Raw genomic sequence first — 16,775 nt, 5'->3', positions numbered from 1 at the left:
GGCAGCTGCTGGAGGAGAAGGAGCTCGTGGGGGTGAGGGCCGGGGCGGCGGGGCGGAGGCGAGCGGCCTGGGGGGGTGGGATGGTGCCGGGAGCGGCCCGGGCTGGAGGGGCGGAGCGGCTCGGGAGGGGGCCGCGGGAGCTGGGCTGTGTCAGCGAGGGGGTCAGGCGGGGCCCGAGGGGGGACTGGCGGCCAAGAGGGGCTTGGGAAGGAGTCAAGGGGAGCTTGGGGGCGCGGCCTGGGCTGCGGGGGGTGTTGCAGCCCCCCAGGCAGCCTGGCCTGGGCGCTCGCTGCCTGCTTTTGGGCCTGGTTCCGTTACTTCAGGCGCTTGAGGGATGACAAAATCTCTGCCGCCTTTCACGAACGGCACGCAGCCCCCTTTTCTGCCCACTGAGGCAGTCGGCTCGTAGTAAGGCTGTAGCGCTGCGGGGCGGTGTGTGTATGTGCAGTGTGGTAGCTCAGCTACAGCCACAGCAGGGCAGGGCGTTTCTGTAGAGGTCTGAGTTTAGGTTGTGGTGTTAGTGGTTGAAGAAAAAAACTTTGGTCAGGGGCTGTTGTTGGTCAGGCAGGCAGAGCGTGAAGAAAGGAGTAATATTTGGTGTTGGATTAAGGGATGTGTTTCAGGGTGAGGTTTTGGAGTTTGAGATATCCTTTGGGTGTGAAGCTGAAACAAGTTCCTTAAATACGAACAGAGAGCACTTATGTTGACTTCAGGTGGGTGCAGCTCTGAGTGCAAAAACCTGGATAACCACAGTTGCCAGCTGTTGTGTGTCTGGAAGGTCTTGTCAAACATGTATCTATATAAGTGCACCAAACAAGCTTAGAAACTATTTTGTACAGAGAAGACTTCTCCCATYCCTTTGATTTAGTACAGTTTGAACATTTAACTGTACTAAAATCAGGGCCTTTAATGCACTTTTGAAGTGAAGCAGCGTATGCTTTGCACTAACTAGTACTGTGCCCTTACATTATAAAGARTTTTTCTTTTTTTGAAGGCACTGGTGAACACGTTCTACTTCCAAGCCTCACATATTATAAATATTTGCTGAGAAGTCACTCTATATTGCTGTCATTCAAACAAACAAACAAACAAAAAAACAAATTGGAGGTACCTATGAAAATTTAGCTGAATTCACCAAACCAAGTAAGAAAGTTTGAGCCATTGCTGCAAAAATGCATTAAACTGTAAAATGTTAATAGTATCCTCTCTTTTAGGAAAATAAAAAATATTTTAAACGCAGTGAGTTAGCCAAAAAAGAAGAGGAGGCCTACTTTCAGAGATGTGGTTACAAGGTATTGTAATTATTCTTTCAGGAATTTGTGTTTACTTTGAAGTCTACATTTTATTATGAATAGTATAAGTATTGTTAATGATAATTGTTGTTCTTTGTTCAATCTGTTAATGTTATACATTAGCCTGTAAATGAGAAGCCACCTGGAGAGGTATGAGTTTCCAAAATCGTTTTCAATGCAGGAAAAGATATGCATGATATACAGCTACTTAAGTTTGTGTTATGGTTTGGCTTTTCCTTTTTTTTTTATTTATTTTTTGTGGAAAGCATGAAGTGGCTTGGGATCAAAGCTTGTTTTCTGTTCTTTTTTAAATTGTGTTTTTAGGCATGAACACTGGCTCTGATATAGCCACCTGCCCTTATTTAAAAAAAAATTGGACACACTATACTTTCAGATAATTTTCAAGGTGGTCTTGCCAAAATATCCAAAAGAAATCAGTATAGAATGGGTGCATATTAAAAAGATCTGTCAAATTTTGTACTATATTCGTTTGTAATTGTTCTTTTGGCTCCTGATCATCCAGCATCGAAAGAGTGTATTTGTTTTCTTGCTGGCAAAATACGAGAAAAAAAAATTGGTAACTTAGGGTGCATTTTGAAACAAATGATTGATCTGGAAGGCTTTATCTGCCTTGTAATCATGTTAGGGAAATAGTTTTCTGGGAAAGAATGCTGTTTTATTTTACAAGTGTGTGTGCGTGTATGCCTGCTTGCTTGATTATATACATACATGAGGGGGTTTGCAGTTCATTTTGAAAGACAGAGGCTATAATCTTGTTTACTGTTACTGGGCACAGATAAGAGGCTTTGTTTTCAATTGAACTTTACCCAGTCAGTGACTTATTCTGAAACCTTGATCTGTTTGTAGAATATTTAAACATCAATGCGAAAACAWTTTTTTGGAAGGCATCAATATGCAGTGTAAAGAGTTCTGCAAATCCAGTCACTCTTCCAAGTGGAAAAGACTACATGCTGCTTTCTGAGCCTTAGCYTGAATTGTTCAAAACCTTACATGGCAGTCAAAATGGGATATCTGTGCTGCAGCAGGAAATGGAATTGAAATGTAACCCTGAAAATAGTTTAAAACTAAGGTGTTTTGATAAATTTAGCACCTTTTCAGAGCCTCCCAGATTTCTGCATTTGATCTTTACTATATTAATAAGATATAGAGTATCGACTGATTTCTTTTTAAATTCAGGTGCTTTTTTGCTTTGCTTAGATTTAATAAGCTGTAATTACTTGATTTGCTTGATTTGCTTGAAAAAGAAAGCACTGAAACCAAAATAACTGTGGCAAAGATGCAGCTTGTAACTTGGAGTCCAGCTGACAGAATGGATCAAATCTTACCCCCAATGCTGCTGTCTTTTTACAATTTCAAGAATGTTTGTAAGTTAAAATTTGTGTATATCCTTCTGCCATGGGAGTGTATTTCCTTGTATATGTTTACACAGTTCTTTCATATTTTGTGTTGCCTGTCCATTCCCCTCTCCTGCATTGATGGATGTTTCATTTCTCCCCTCCCTTTGTGTGTTAAGTATTGACTTGATTGTCCGTTCCTTGCTCGCCCCAAACTCCTGTGACTCTGGGATTAGTTTCTGTGTTTGCTAGTATGGCATTGAATATAGATTTGTGGCTGAATATTGTAGCTGGAGCCACAAGGGTGGATCCTTTTATGCTCTTGGAGTCATACTGGTGCCTGAGCACAAGACTGGGACATTGGTCTGAAAGAATATAAAAATTACTTAAAAAAAAGTCTGTCTAGCACATTCATCAAGCTGTTGAATCTGAATATAAATTGGAAATGACAAATCACTGTCCATGTGTGGGATGCGACAGAGTACTGTAGAATTGAGTATTTCCCTTTTAGCAAGAAAGGAAAGGAAATAAATTCTAGTAAAGCATCTAGGAAAAAAAAAACCCAAGATATGAGTAAGAACTGGAAATATTTAATATTATAGGAATATTACCAACACCAATCTACTCATGCAATCAGAAATGTCACACTTCAGCTTATAGAGGAAACTGTAGTTACATGACTGCTGTCTCAAAGTTGCCTTGATCAAAGAGGTTTTTTGCATTATTAAAATATTGAGTAATGAAGAAGAAAGGCTCTGTTTGATTCAAGGACCTTCTTTTAGATTAAGAGAAATTGTTAATGAGATGCTATCCTTATGAGGAGAGGTAGCTTTATATATATATATTTTTTTAATCTGCAAGAAACTGCTCATTTGGCAAGTTTGGAAAAATGCATTACCTTAAATGAACAAGCACATCTTAAAACGCAGGTTAAATCATGGATCACTGCTAATTGTCCTCAGTCTAATAAGGTTGTAGGTAATGAACATTTTCAACTGACATAGACACCAAAAGAAGCAGTCCCATCCTCCCCTTGCTCCTGGGTTTTCATTTCTGCCCTTGTGCCCTGCATGTATTTGTGCTACTGCCTCGTGAGCTGGATGAGCAGGCTAAGTGGGCTGAGAAGAGTACCTTTTTTTGCCAGATTAGTTTCTATTTGAATAATTTCCCCCATCTGGTTCATCACATAGCAATATGAATGCTTTTGCATGAGTAAGAAAGATAGGGTAGGAGCAGGAAGGAACAGGCAGAGGGTGGGTTTGTTGTTTTTGGCGCCAGTGCTGACATATGCCTGCTAAAGTGACTGCCAAACCTTGGCCATTGTCTGTTCCAGTTGCCATGAAGATTGCTTCTTGCAACCTGCAGAAGTGTTAAGTAAACCCTTAACATATAAAAAACATATTCTTTTATAGTATTCAGTTACAGGCAACAAAATTTATAAAACTAAAATTTTAAATCGATACCATCATGTTACAATCTGTGTTCCAGAGTTTCTGTATTATTATTAGTGATGTATAGGTTTACTTCTGTTGACACATTAGTAATGATATCTTTTGTATATAGGTACAGCAGCAAGAAGAGGAGGAGAAACCACTGACTTCATCAAATCCAGTGCTAGAACTAGAATTAGCAGAAGAAAAGTTACCAATGACTCTTTCCAGACAGGAGGTAAAGTCCATCATCATAAGATAATGAGCTTGAGTTTGCAGCAGATGTGTCTGAAATTTCTTGTTAAGGCTATGTTTTCTGATGAACCTTACTTTCTATGGCAGTTTAAGTAATAATTACATAATGAGTCTTCATTTTTACAGTCAGTTAAGGGTCACCTTTGCTCATCAGGGATCTGCTGTCTGCACGAATGTAGCTGTGTTAGAGTATTTTGTAAGTCTTTGAGATGATCTCTTACAACAATAGCCTGATTCTGAGATAATAATGAAAATGGCATGYGAGATTTTTTCATTTTTTTCCAGCTTCTATGCTTTGTAGCTCATTGTTCTGAACTCAAATTTAGAAACTAAGTAGATTTTTGGATATTTATCTTGGTCTCTGGAAGAGAGACTCCTGAAGCTAAAGCTGCTGGTATGTTCTTTGTCCTTTCTAAGGATAAAAAAAATATCTATGCGAATACAAGTTCGTAAAACAGATCTGTACCCCAAAGCAGAGAGGAAGCAGGAAGTTTAGGAGTAATATTAAGTACAGAATAAATTCAAGACTTAGAATACTGAAATTCACAGCTGAGATCATCCTAAGGATGTCATTTGTTTTCTTAATTTTGCAAGACACATGCTTTTTTTTTTCTTTCTTTTTTTTTTTTTTTAATAACAGAAGAATAATACAGAATTTGTGCTGTGAGCTATCGGTTGCATGGTTGGTTGTGAGGTTTTATCCATATGCCCTCTGTAAAGCACACTGTCTCATTGTTATTGATCTACTTAGATGCATGTTTTAATGGAGGTTTAAGTGTTCCTGTGCCAGCAGTCTGTCCACCTCTGGTTTTGTGATCCGTTTGCAAGTTAAATGCCTGCCAACATATGGCAAGGCAGAAATCTATTTGGAGAATTAAGGAAATGAATGAATGTCTCACTCCATTTAGTTGTTTGTCATCTAGCCAGACTGTTGGTATAGTGAAGTGATGGCATGAGATAACATGTAAGCCTTTCTCTCAATCACCAGAGGTACTGCATGGCTCTTCATGTATTAGTGAACCTAGTGCTTGATACACAGAATGAATAAGGGTAAATAATGAGGTTTAGCAGGAGTGTGTGAGATCAAGAATAGGGAAAATTAAGTTCAGTTCTTGGCTCTGCCCATGACTTTGTAATTCAGTTGAGCAAGACTGTTATACCTCAGTTATATACCTCAGTTATATCTAGCTTTAAAATAACTATCACATGAGATTATGGGACTTAATGTTTGCCGAGTGTTTTGAGGTGAGAATCTTCAGCAAGTCAGTCTTTCAGAGGTGTTGGGACAACCTGCTGCATAGTTATAGAATTTGCCTTTGCCAGCGAAAAGTATTGTTATTGCCCCAGACAAGTAAGTGAGTGAGATTATTGTCAAGTTCCTCTGTGATTTCAAAAATGATATTTATACTCTGCCAGAAGGATTGTGTCTGTGTGTGTGTGTGTGGGTGTGTCTGTGTGCGCGTGTGTGTGTGTCTGTCTGTGTGTTGAAAACAAGTCAGAACAGGAAGAAGTTAGGCTACACCAAACAGCTTGAGATTTTATGCAAAACTTGGAGCAGTCATATTTGGAATGACCTTTTGCCGAAATACCGTGGGAATTTTATATTTAGATTGTAAAGTGTCTGGAACATTTTTCTACTACTTAAAATATTGCCATTTCCTCTCCAGGCAGACCCAACTTGTTATTCTAAGCAATATAAATAAATCTAGTGTTCTGGATTTTATTTTTCTTCCTTTGAAAGTTTATGTAAGGGAATGCTTTGATTCTTTTCAGGTTATTAGGAGGCTGAGAGAGAGAGGTGAACCAATTAGACTGTTTGGAGAAACAGATTATGATGCATTTCAACGCTTGAGGAAGATTGAAATTCTTGCACCTGAAGTTAACAAGGTAAGACTGGCTAGTAACTAGTTATTTATGGTGCAGTAAACAAGTCTGAATGCTGTAAAAGTAACAGTTACGGAAAATGTGTTCCTGTAAATTTTCACAAGGGAGGAATAGTACAGAACAAAGAAATACGTGCTTTTCTTCACTTGCGTGTTGTCTGAGAAAGTGTGTTAAATGTCATAGAGTTTCTGTGCGCTATCACAGTTCCTTAACTTAGACAGTTTAACCCTAGAAAACTTCTAAGCCTTTGAGTTGAGACAGGGGCCTCCAGGTGGCAGTCATATGCCAGTCTCCGCTGTCAGCCACTTTTTAATCAGCAGAGAAAATGTTTTTTCTCGGTTAAAACTGGGCTGGTTTCGTGATTATGTGAGTCTCTGAGAAGGTACGGATAGGTAAGAGGAGGATTGCATCCTGTCTGCCTGGTACGTACATGAATTTTCAAATCTCTTATTTCTACATCTATAACTTTTTATGAACACTCTCTTTCTAATTTTCTTCTTCCATTTAAAGTAACAGTCAACTCCAAAACTGACTAAAAGATGTATTTTAGTTTCCAGATTTGTTCATTTTGTCTTAAAAATTGATCAGTTAATTGTGGAGATGCAATTGTGGTTTGTTTTATGTTCAGTATTGACCAAAGTTGCACCTAAACTAAGAGCAGAGAGCTGGATTTTATTCCCTGATTCATGAAAAACTGAATTGCTTGAAAGCTTTTTGAAGGGAAAGAAAAACCCAGAAAGGAAAACCTTTTCCTGTTCAAATCATATAAAGCAGGATAAACAGATCTGAAGATTTGGAGGGGAAAAAAAAGTGCTAACAAAAGCTTTCTCCTATTGATATCTGTGACAAAATTTTTGATGACATTGATAGAAGTATGAGGAAGTAATAAGGTCATAAATAGRATTGTTTGGGATTTTTTTAATCATACGTTTTGGTCACTATTGTTGCTAAATTTTCACTCAGATGTGGATAATCACTATAAGCACATTGTGGTTCAGACGTTTTTAAACAAATAAATGGCTCCAGGCAGTCAAGAGCAAGGTTGGAAAACTGGAAGTAATTTTGTGTGTGTATTTTGAGGGAGTAAATAAATTTATCTTAGGGTAAGAGATGTCATACTCATTTACAGAGCTTTATACTTTTCATATTAAGAAATGCAAGACTTCTGACTGAGACTAAGTCATGTTTCTTGTTCTCTTTTAAAGAAGCTCTTAACTTAGCATCAGTTTGAAACTAAATGTGGGTGTGTATATTTAATCATATGTTCTGGAGTGGAGGATAAAAGCATTGGCAATAATGGGATGCTGCATAGATGTTTCATGTGATAGTAGTGAAGAAGTAGTGCTTTTATTGTTTATTACTTTAAGGTAAATATGAAGACTTGATAGAGCTGATGTTGGTTATGATGAATTTTTTGTTTGCTTGTTTTGGGATGGCTTAGTGCTCTGCTTGGAGAAGGTGCCTTGAAGAATGTTTTGGAAGTTGATTCAGTTTTCCGTGCTCTTTTGAGTGAAAATGTGAGGAAAAAGCCATTTTTTCATAGGTGTGACAGTTGCTTAGGTTTATGCATGTGCTTTATGCTAAGCACTGAAGCAATCCAGAAACTGTTCTTTGAAGTCTATGTGAATTCAGACAACAAAACTAAACCTTCTTGCACATTTTTGAAGAATCTGACYTTTCTTAAATAAAGGTTGGATATACACTGTGACAATTCTGAACTGCTTTTTTGTTTGTTTGTTTTTTCTAAATTGTTTATTTCTTCTCTCTTTGAGGGCTTGAGAAATGACCTGAAAGCTGCCTTGGATAAGATTGACCAGCAGTATCTGAATGAAATCGTTGGCGGCCAAGAAGCGGGCGAGGATGACTCACAGAACGACTTGAAAGTCCACGAGGAGAATACTACTATTGAAGAACTGGAGGTAGATGATGAGTAGATTTTAATTCTGTGGTTTTTAGATGAAATATACCATTATATTATTGCGAGCAAGCTTCAGGATTTGTTCAAAGTTATCTTGTTTTCAGTGTCTAATATAGGTGTTATAAATAGCCCTTTATAGACAGTCTATTAAGAAAAATAGCTTTCTAAGTTTGAAGCTTCTAATTTTAGCTACTTTTCTAATCTCTGAATTGCACCATAGGTGGTTAAAATAGGCATGTGAAAACTCATGTAGTCTTTTTTCACAACACCTCATTAAAAAGAGGCGAGGAGYTTCCTGCAAGGAAAATGACATAGTTAGGATTCCCTCTGTAGGTGATTTGAAGTAGAGAATTTAATACAAAAGTATTACCTCATCACAAATAGTAAAGCTCTTGCAAGGAGTGTTTGAGGAGAGATGAATTTTCCTTCAGCAAGAAAGATAGACTCTGAAAAACAGGCACACAGAAAGAATGTTTTGAGTGATTTAAAAAAAAAAGCATCCAGGATAAAGAAGAAATGAAAGTTGGAAGTAGACATTTTGCAAAAAAATAAAGTGCAGAGAAGATGTGTCCCAGAAACTTCAGTGGAAATAACTACTATGCTTTGAAGGAATGTCAAGGTATTCATGTAGGTGAGTGGAGAATAAGTGCYGTGAAATACGTACAGCTGGTATTTTAGGCTAATGTTTTCAAAAGCACATTAATTTTTGAGCTAAAGACTTTTACCCTTAATCTTCAAACTCTTTGCAGTAGTTAATCTTCTTAACATCCCTCCAAAAGTGCCTTTAAAAAATAATCTGATTTATAACTAAAGCTTAAATGAATACATTATTATTAGGAGATAGTCTCTGGCTTTTATGTTAGTGTACCAAGGATTCTGATGTAAGATAACTGTAGTACCAGAGCTGATGCCAGTTTTGATGGAGCTGCTTTTATAGATCTGTTAGTTCTCAAGATATTCCCTTTTTGGAGTARTAGCACAGGCTTGGTTTGAGTTATGAAAGTAATCTTTTTTTGTGAAGTTTGAAAACACTTCAATCTTAATTTTATGCTATTTTGAYTGAATTCAGTTGAGCATAAAGGGTTGCACTGAATGTGTTCCAAATCTAGGAGGCTTTTAAAACAAAGCTCATGCTGGAAACCTGAGCACAATGGAAATAAATAGCAAAATCAAGTATACCTACTGGAAAATGTCTCYAAGAATTGCTGTTAATATTAAAAGTTTTGTGGTTTTGGCAGGAAGCTAGAGTACTGGAGTGTTTCTTTCTTTTTTAATTTGTTCCTTCAATTTCTTGGATACAACAAAATGAAACATTAAAAAGCACCAAAGCATCAGAGAAGAAAAGCTTATCAGCTTAAAAAAACCCCAGWGTTAATCAGTGGTCCTGAGGAATCTCAAAAATGCAGTGCACCCACTTCATACAGTACTGTTAGGCAACTGTTAATTATACTAATAATTTAGTGGTTAATTAATGAAAAATTACTGTTGCATTAACTTTTTCAGAAATACTYATCTTGCTCTTTGACTGAATATTTTTAATAGATTAATAAATCTCAGTAACAGGTATAGCTGTTTCGTTCTGCTTCCTAACATTTGGTTTACTGTCAGAGTTCACACTGCAGTGAATCACATAGTGAGTCAGGCCAACAGTCTGCTTTAGAGGGGAGGGAAGGAGCGCAAATTAATAGGCAATGTGGAAATAATTGCCCTGTTTCTCCCCTTCTATAGGCTTTGGGAGAATCCTTAGGACGGGGTGATGATCACTACGACATGGACATCATAACTAAGTTTCTGAAGGTAACAAACTTTAGTTTAGTAGATGAGTTTTTCTGTGGTTGTGTCATATCTTTTCTAGCATGAAAATGTTTGGTGAATAGAAGGTCCAGTCATTTGGTAAACAGAAGGACCAATTCCATCTACTTGGAAAGAAAGACTCAACCATTCTGCTTAAGATTTTACTTCTTTAAAATGGTCAGCTCTTCTAGGCCTTAGTTAAGTCAAAGGTGACTGGATTGTTCAAGAGAAGTCACAACAGTGACTTCTAATAATCCTGGGAAAGAGCTGTSTGGGGAGCAGAGTTCTTCAAAATCTGATCCTACTTTTCCAGACAAAATAAGTATGGCTTTGATTTCTTTTTGATAATTGAGACAGCTTTATGCAGTTGCTTCTATTTACTACTCTTCTGCATTAAAAATTCCTCTTAAATCCTCCCCTACTCAGGAAAAACAGTGCAAACTGAGATGAAATGTACCTGGTATTATGTGAAATAAGAGACTTTTRAGGGAATTTCACTGGCTTTGCTAAGGAAACAGGTTCAGGTGGCTAGTATAAAATTGTTTCCTTATTTCCTGGCRAGAAGCCTGTATTGCCTCTCATTTGAGTCCCTGTGTAAATAACTACATTATCAGGAGTCACAACAAGAGCTGAAGCTTTCATTTGTGTTTATCAGAGAAATTGGCACTTAAGTATGGTTTGGGCTGGGCTGCCGGGCAAAGAAMGCTCAAGAATGGTTATCCAGAGGGAGGATAATGTTTGGCATGTTTCGCTTCTGGTGTGATGAATTTCCAGTATAGTCTTTACCATTACTTAGCCTCCTTCTCAAAATTGTTTTGAAATATCAGTGTCTTCTACTTAAATTTTTGCCCTTTCTATGGCCCTCTCCTTGCAYCAGCACTAACGCCTATATTTTTGTTTCCTCATTTTTTTCTTATGCTTATTTTTGAACCCTGGTCACGCTGTTTTTATGACACTAGTGTTGTTCCTATCCATCTGTGCAAAGCTTCTCGCCTCTTTCATTCAAGTTTTTCCTAAGAACTTACTTTGCCGTGGTGGCTTAAACCAGTTTCCTGTTGCATCTGTTTTCCCATCTGTTTTGCCGAGRCAGTCACTAGATGGCAGTATGACACAAATTTGCATGTTCTTTGTACAGTTTCTTCTTGGAGTTTGGGCCAAGGAGTTGAATGCCAGAGAAGACTATGTGAAGCGAGGAGTACAGGGGAAGCTGAGCAGTGCCACACAAAAGCAGACAGAATCGTATTTGAGGCCRCTCTTCAGAAAGCTTCGTAAAAGGGTGAGTGAATTAAATGCCACTGTCTTCTGAGATGTATTTTGACTTCTCCTTTCAAAGTAGCCAGTGGCTAGTGTCCTTTCCTAAGATAGTGTTATCTACATAGAAGAAGAGAGGATAAGTGAGTTACCCTGGTTCCCTGTGTCCAAAGCCTATGACTCTCACTTCAGATCTTCTTATCTTGACCAGTGAATTCTTCTGTCTGGCTGCTGCCTTTCCAGATGTCTTACACATTACTCATCCATTGGATTGCAAACATGGCAGTGAATTAGGATTGTATTTTGCACTTTGCCAGTAGCTGCTAGGTGTAACCACTTAACCTCTCCTGCTTCGTATCCTTCATCTGAATAACGAAGATGTTTTCCTTCATTAAAGTCCTCAAGCTAAGGTAGATGCAAAACTTTGTATAGATGCTGACTAGGATGATTTTACTAAGCTATATATTTTGAAATAAAGCTGTTTGTTTTTCTTCTCCTGCAGACGCTTCCTGCAGACATCAAAGAATCAATAACAGATATTATTAAATTCATGTTGCAAAGAGAGTATGTGAAGGTATGTTTGTTTGCACTTTTGCAGCAAGTTCAGACAGTCTGGTTCTAACAGATTGAGTGTRTATGTGAACATTCCCATTTTGCATGTTAAAGAAATATAGCTGGAAAAATACCTGACATATAGTCAAACAAAATGACAAATGATTGCTAAGGATTAGACTCCAGATAGTGTTTGACACATGGYCCGTCTTGGTGGAACGGCGTAGCTTGCAAGCATAAATAGAATTTTTCTCAGGGATAGTTATATTTAGTTGCAGAAGAATCCTGAATGGGAAACCTGATATTGTAAAATTAAATGAAGGTATTGAATTAATGGAGATAATTGAGTGTTGATTAATTAATTAGGAATTAACTGAGGTTAATTGAGGTATTGTATGCGAGACGTTGTCTGTATTCTCGTTAGCAGACCTACTCAGGTTGAGGTAAGTTACTGAAAAGTTTTCTGGACAAAGGCTGGTGGAGGAAGCAGTACTTTGGCATATGAGATTAAAGGCAATGCTAGGTTTTCTTTGTAGCAGCCTTCACAAGTGAAACTGGTATTGATAGCATTTGCTTAAGCAGCTTGTGTACGTAGAGGAAATTGAGCTTTGTTTTCCCTTCAGTTTTCTAGTATTTCTCAGACTTGTGAGGATGTGGAGTAATTTGTCTAGTAAGCAAGCAAACCTGCTTTTGTTTTTGAAAAATCTTAAGAAGGCCTAAGGCAAGTTTAGTTCAAATCATTTTAAAGTAGGACTAGATGTGTGAGGGTTTTTTTTGTCATTATGCAGAAATTCCCTTTCTAGTGCCTTCATGAAGAAAGCAGTGAGTGTGCTGGAATGCAGCATATCTTGCAGTTTAATCAGCTGTGCCGTTCTGTCTTGTAGGTGCTTGGCATTGTGTAAACTTCACAGACTGATTGAGGGGTTTTGAGTTTACATTTAGAGGAAGGGGTTTTTTTGAGTCTAATGAGCCTTGTGCTTTTAAAGATATTCACAACTTTTTCCATTTTCCTTCATAAGAGTATTGCCGCTTGCCATGTGCTACTGTCTTGTGTACTCTTTTACTTTGTGCAGCCTGGTAAATGTTGTCGGCCCAAAATCCTCATCACTTTGTTAAGTGATATGCTATAAAGCTTTAAATTTTAAAATCCCCATCTGACAGCAGGAAAATGCTGTAATGCAAGCACTCAACATTGATTAAGCCCGTTGTGACAGTCTTGGCAGGGTCTTTAGTTGCATGCTCAGATACTGTGTTTCACTGCAAAACCATATTTCAGTCAGTGAGTGGGTATTCCATGTTTTCTTTGAATATGTATTGTACTGGCTTAATATCAGTATGTGGCTTCAGCTGTATTTGACTCGGCAGTTTGGATCTTGCCTTATATAGGTGAGGGCAGAGTCATGTCTATTCAGACTCGGTCTCAACTCCTTGAATCACTGAGCCCTTTTTTCTTCTTGCAAACCCCTGCCTTGTTCATTATTCCCCCCCAACTTGCTCAGTGAAAAAGGTAAAGAAACTGCAGCCAGTGCTCATAGTCACTGCTTCCTATGGTATAGTCTCTAAATGCGAGATGGAAGGATAAATGAACCTTTTATCAGCGAGTCTTAAAGCTGCTTGCTGATAGTGGAGGAATGTCCTGCTGAAAGGATCCTTGAAGCTGTTTTTCTGTAATTGTGTGTGTGTGTGTGTGTGTGTGTTCCTCACTTCCTGCCTCTCAGTTACCTTAAAAAAAATCATACTTCTTTCTCTATTTATCCTCATTCTTTATTTTTTAATTGATTTCTTCCTCAGGGGTAGCATCTGCTACAACTTTATATTAAGAAATGAGGTCTGCTATTTTGATCAAATTCATTCTCTAGTGCTGCTGTTCTGTTCATAAACATTGTTATAAATGGGCTTATTTAACTCAGTTTTGTGTTGAGCTGGTTCTTGGCCTCTGTGGAAGCTAGTTCCTCTCCCCGAGAGCTGTTGAGGCATGGCATGCTTCTGTGGGTGATCTCCTTTCCGTGCATGCTTTGTGGACTGGACTGGACTGTGCTTATAGCCAGCCTCCCTGGTCCAGRCTGTCACCAAAATGACAAGGGTTGTAAAGGTGATTACAGGCAGAAAAGCTTATGGGCACTTGAACGGGCTGAATTGAAACAAGTCACAGTAAACTATTTTTTTGCAATGTTAGATGGCCTGATCCAACATACTCTTTTGCCCTCTATAGATAAAGTTTGTAGTCTTTGCTTACTTCAAAGTTCAGCATAAATGTATATTGTGTTAGGAAGATGTATTGTGAAATTGRTTGTTATCATACATTGAAAGGCATTTGGTTATTGTTAGAAACTGTATCTGGTAGTGCAATAAATGTGCAAGCTCTGCTTTCTAATGCCCTTCCTGCTTTGCTAAGTGCACGTACACTGTGTTTCTTCAGGCAAATGATGCCTATCTTCAGATGGCTATTGGAAACGCTCCCTGGCCGATTGGTGTCACTATGGTCGGTATCCATGCTCGAACAGGTCGTGAAAAGATTTTCTCCAAGCATGTAGCCCACGTTCTCAATGATGAGACTCAAAGGAAGTATATTCAGGTAAGCACCAGGGAATGCTAGCTTTGGAAATTCAACAAATTTCCTTTTGAAGTTAGTGGGTCTTTGAGAAATAYTAGTTTTGCAGGCACAAATGATGTGGTAAAAAGTTGCTAGAAACAGACAGTTGCCTTCGCTTGGGTCGTGTAGCAGCACTTTAATAGCTAGTTCATCCTGGACCTCTGAATACTCTTCAGTGTAGAGCTGGGAACAAAGTCTAATGCATTTTCCCACAGCCTAGCTGCTGTGATGCTCTATTAAGACCAAGGTAACTGCAMACATGTGCTCTGTTTTCCTGAGTTCCATCACTGTCTGACTCGTGGTTCTAACGTGTGGAGTTTGATACTTCTATTGTGTTGACTTCAGTGGTGAAATAYGGTCCTTGGTTCATCTTCCCACTGGGAATTTCATACCTGTGTTCCAGAAGTACAATATTTTTTGAAGAGCCAATACAGAGATCACAGAATCATAGAATTGGTAAGGTTGGAAGGGACCTCTGGAGATCATCTAGTCCAACCCTCAAACGAGTGGCCTGTACAGGGATCGAACCCATGACCTTGGCATTATTAGCACCACGCTCTAACCAGCCGAGCTGAACCTAACCCACAATGGCTTTAAACATGTATGTTCTTCACGCTGGTTTTAAACACAACATGTTCTTTTTGCTGAAATTGTTCAAACTAGCTTGTGAAATATTATCTGTGCTCAGAGCAGTGATACCAGAAGCTTGGTAGCTTGATTTTAAACACCTGTAAACATAACAACCAAACAAAGGGTCATTGTGGTGCTGAGACATCTTTTCCAGACTGTTGTCTGCAAAACAAAGCATCCTCTAGTAAATCATTTTYCTCTTCATTGAGGAGCCGTCCTCCATGATGAGAATCTTGAGAGACATATGTCTTTTTGCCATCTTGGGGTACAATATCGTTGCTAAATTATGCTACAGCACTSTTCTTCATTAGACTTTTATGAGAGACTTGAAAGAAAATAATCATGGGGTTTCTGTCAAGTTGTTCTTTAGGAATTAGTGCCTTAAAAGAACTGAAACCTCCAGTCTGCCTTTTCTTTTGATTCCTTTTCAAGCTTCTCCATTATGTAGGTCAGGTTCTGTATGAAAAGGAACAACACCTCTCCTCTCTAAAGAAATTGATTGGAAGTCATCTAGCTTTATCTRGTGTCAAAAATAGCTTTTTTGCTATTTAAAATTACTTTAATAACCACGTTTCTTTTAAATCTTTTACTTTGATAATGTCATTTTTCTTCCTTGGTGGTGAAGAGGTATTAAAACATTACTGTGATTCTTCACTATGAATCTCATTAGGCATTAAATCTATATTTTATATACATAGTTATTATGCATAGTTATTATATATTACGTAGTTATGACAAACTCTTTTGTAATAGTGGAGATATTTGGCACTTTGCAGGGAGAAASGTTAATAAAACTTACAAAGCAAAGCCAAACACACCACACACAACAAAGTAGCAGCCATTTGTCTTTAATTTTTATTAAGCTGAAAAGTAACTGTTTGACTGTTAAGTTTGTTTGACAGCCGCAGCGTATTACAGAAGTGTCCTTGTTTTGGTAATTCCTAGGGGCTGAAGAGGCTCATGACCATCTGCCAGAAGCACTTCCCGACAGACCCATCGAAATGCGTGGAGTACAATGCGTTATGAGGCGCTCTGATGTCCCAGGCGTGCCTCACGTTTTGCTCTCCAAGAGCCAGAGAGCAGTGAAGAGAAAGCAGTTTGTGCCTGAACACCAACAGAAACTTAGGATGGGTTTTACACAAAAGCATAAAGCAGCAGATTTCTCTACAGCTTCCTTTTTACAAGCCCCATCTGTGCTTTGTACAGAATGGATCCAGTATACAGTAGAGGCTTTTTTTAGTGTGTGGGGGGAGATGAAGTACTAGGGGATAGTGACTATGACCCTTGCTTTTATTTCAATTTGTAATTCAGGGAACTGTACAAACTGAACTGAGACTCTCTCTGCTTCCCGTATTTTAGATGAGACTCAGCCCTGCGAGGAGCGCGCGTATGTGAAGCTTTTTGGCTGCTTTCCCATTGGAGACTGAGGTGGGGAGATGATTAGAGGGAAGCAGTTGAATCTGAATCTTGGTTATTTCTGTAAATATGAAGAGTTTAATGGCTAATCTTTCATGTGTTATTTATCAGGAAAAATAAAAAGAAAAGGTTTATATATTTCTCAGCTGAAAAATACAGCCAGTCTAGGTCAAAAAAGTTTTTGATCTTCAATAATGCTTTTTTTTTGTAGCTACACTTTTAATGTAAACCTTCTGGGCTTGGAGGAAGTAATCCTATGGCTCTTGAGGCTTTCAGATCCCATTTTTATACATCTTCAGAGCATTGCAGAGAGAAAATTAGGACCTCCCATGACCAGCCAGGTCCTGTGACCAGGTATAGCATTTCTGACAGCCACAAATTATTTGCATCTTGATGAGGAATAGA

General features: G+C 38.4%; 1 protein-coding gene across 1 annotated transcript in view; it reads left to right on the top strand.

The window, feature by feature from the left end:
- Positions 1-16,526, top strand: part of PRPF18 (pre-mRNA processing factor 18) — an 18,895-nt gene extending 2,369 nt beyond the window's left edge. Inside the window, exons 3-13 of the mRNA XM_085325793.1 lie at positions 6-32; positions 1,215-1,292; positions 1,416-1,442; positions 4,211-4,315; positions 6,106-6,219; positions 7,989-8,135; positions 9,863-9,931; positions 11,064-11,204; positions 11,682-11,753; positions 14,151-14,306; positions 15,900-16,526. Coding sequence (XP_085181919.1) covers positions 6-32; positions 1,215-1,292; positions 1,416-1,442; positions 4,211-4,315; positions 6,106-6,219; positions 7,989-8,135; positions 9,863-9,931; positions 11,064-11,204; positions 11,682-11,753; positions 14,151-14,306; positions 15,900-15,980 — 1,017 coding nt within the window. The 3' untranslated portion in view covers positions 15,981-16,526. The remainder of the gene's footprint in view (positions 1-5; positions 33-1,214; positions 1,293-1,415; positions 1,443-4,210; positions 4,316-6,105; positions 6,220-7,988; positions 8,136-9,862; positions 9,932-11,063; positions 11,205-11,681; positions 11,754-14,150; positions 14,307-15,899) is intronic.
- Positions 16,527-16,775: the final 249 nt, after the last annotated feature.

This window comes from Rhea americana, unplaced genomic scaffold (assembly GCF_003343005.1).
Source record: "Rhea americana isolate MKP2758 unplaced genomic scaffold, rheAme1 scaffold_1, whole genome shotgun sequence".
Classification (NCBI taxonomy): domain Eukaryota; kingdom Metazoa; phylum Chordata; class Aves; order Rheiformes; family Rheidae; genus Rhea; species Rhea americana.
This window is presented reverse-complemented; position numbering and strand designations above follow the sequence as displayed.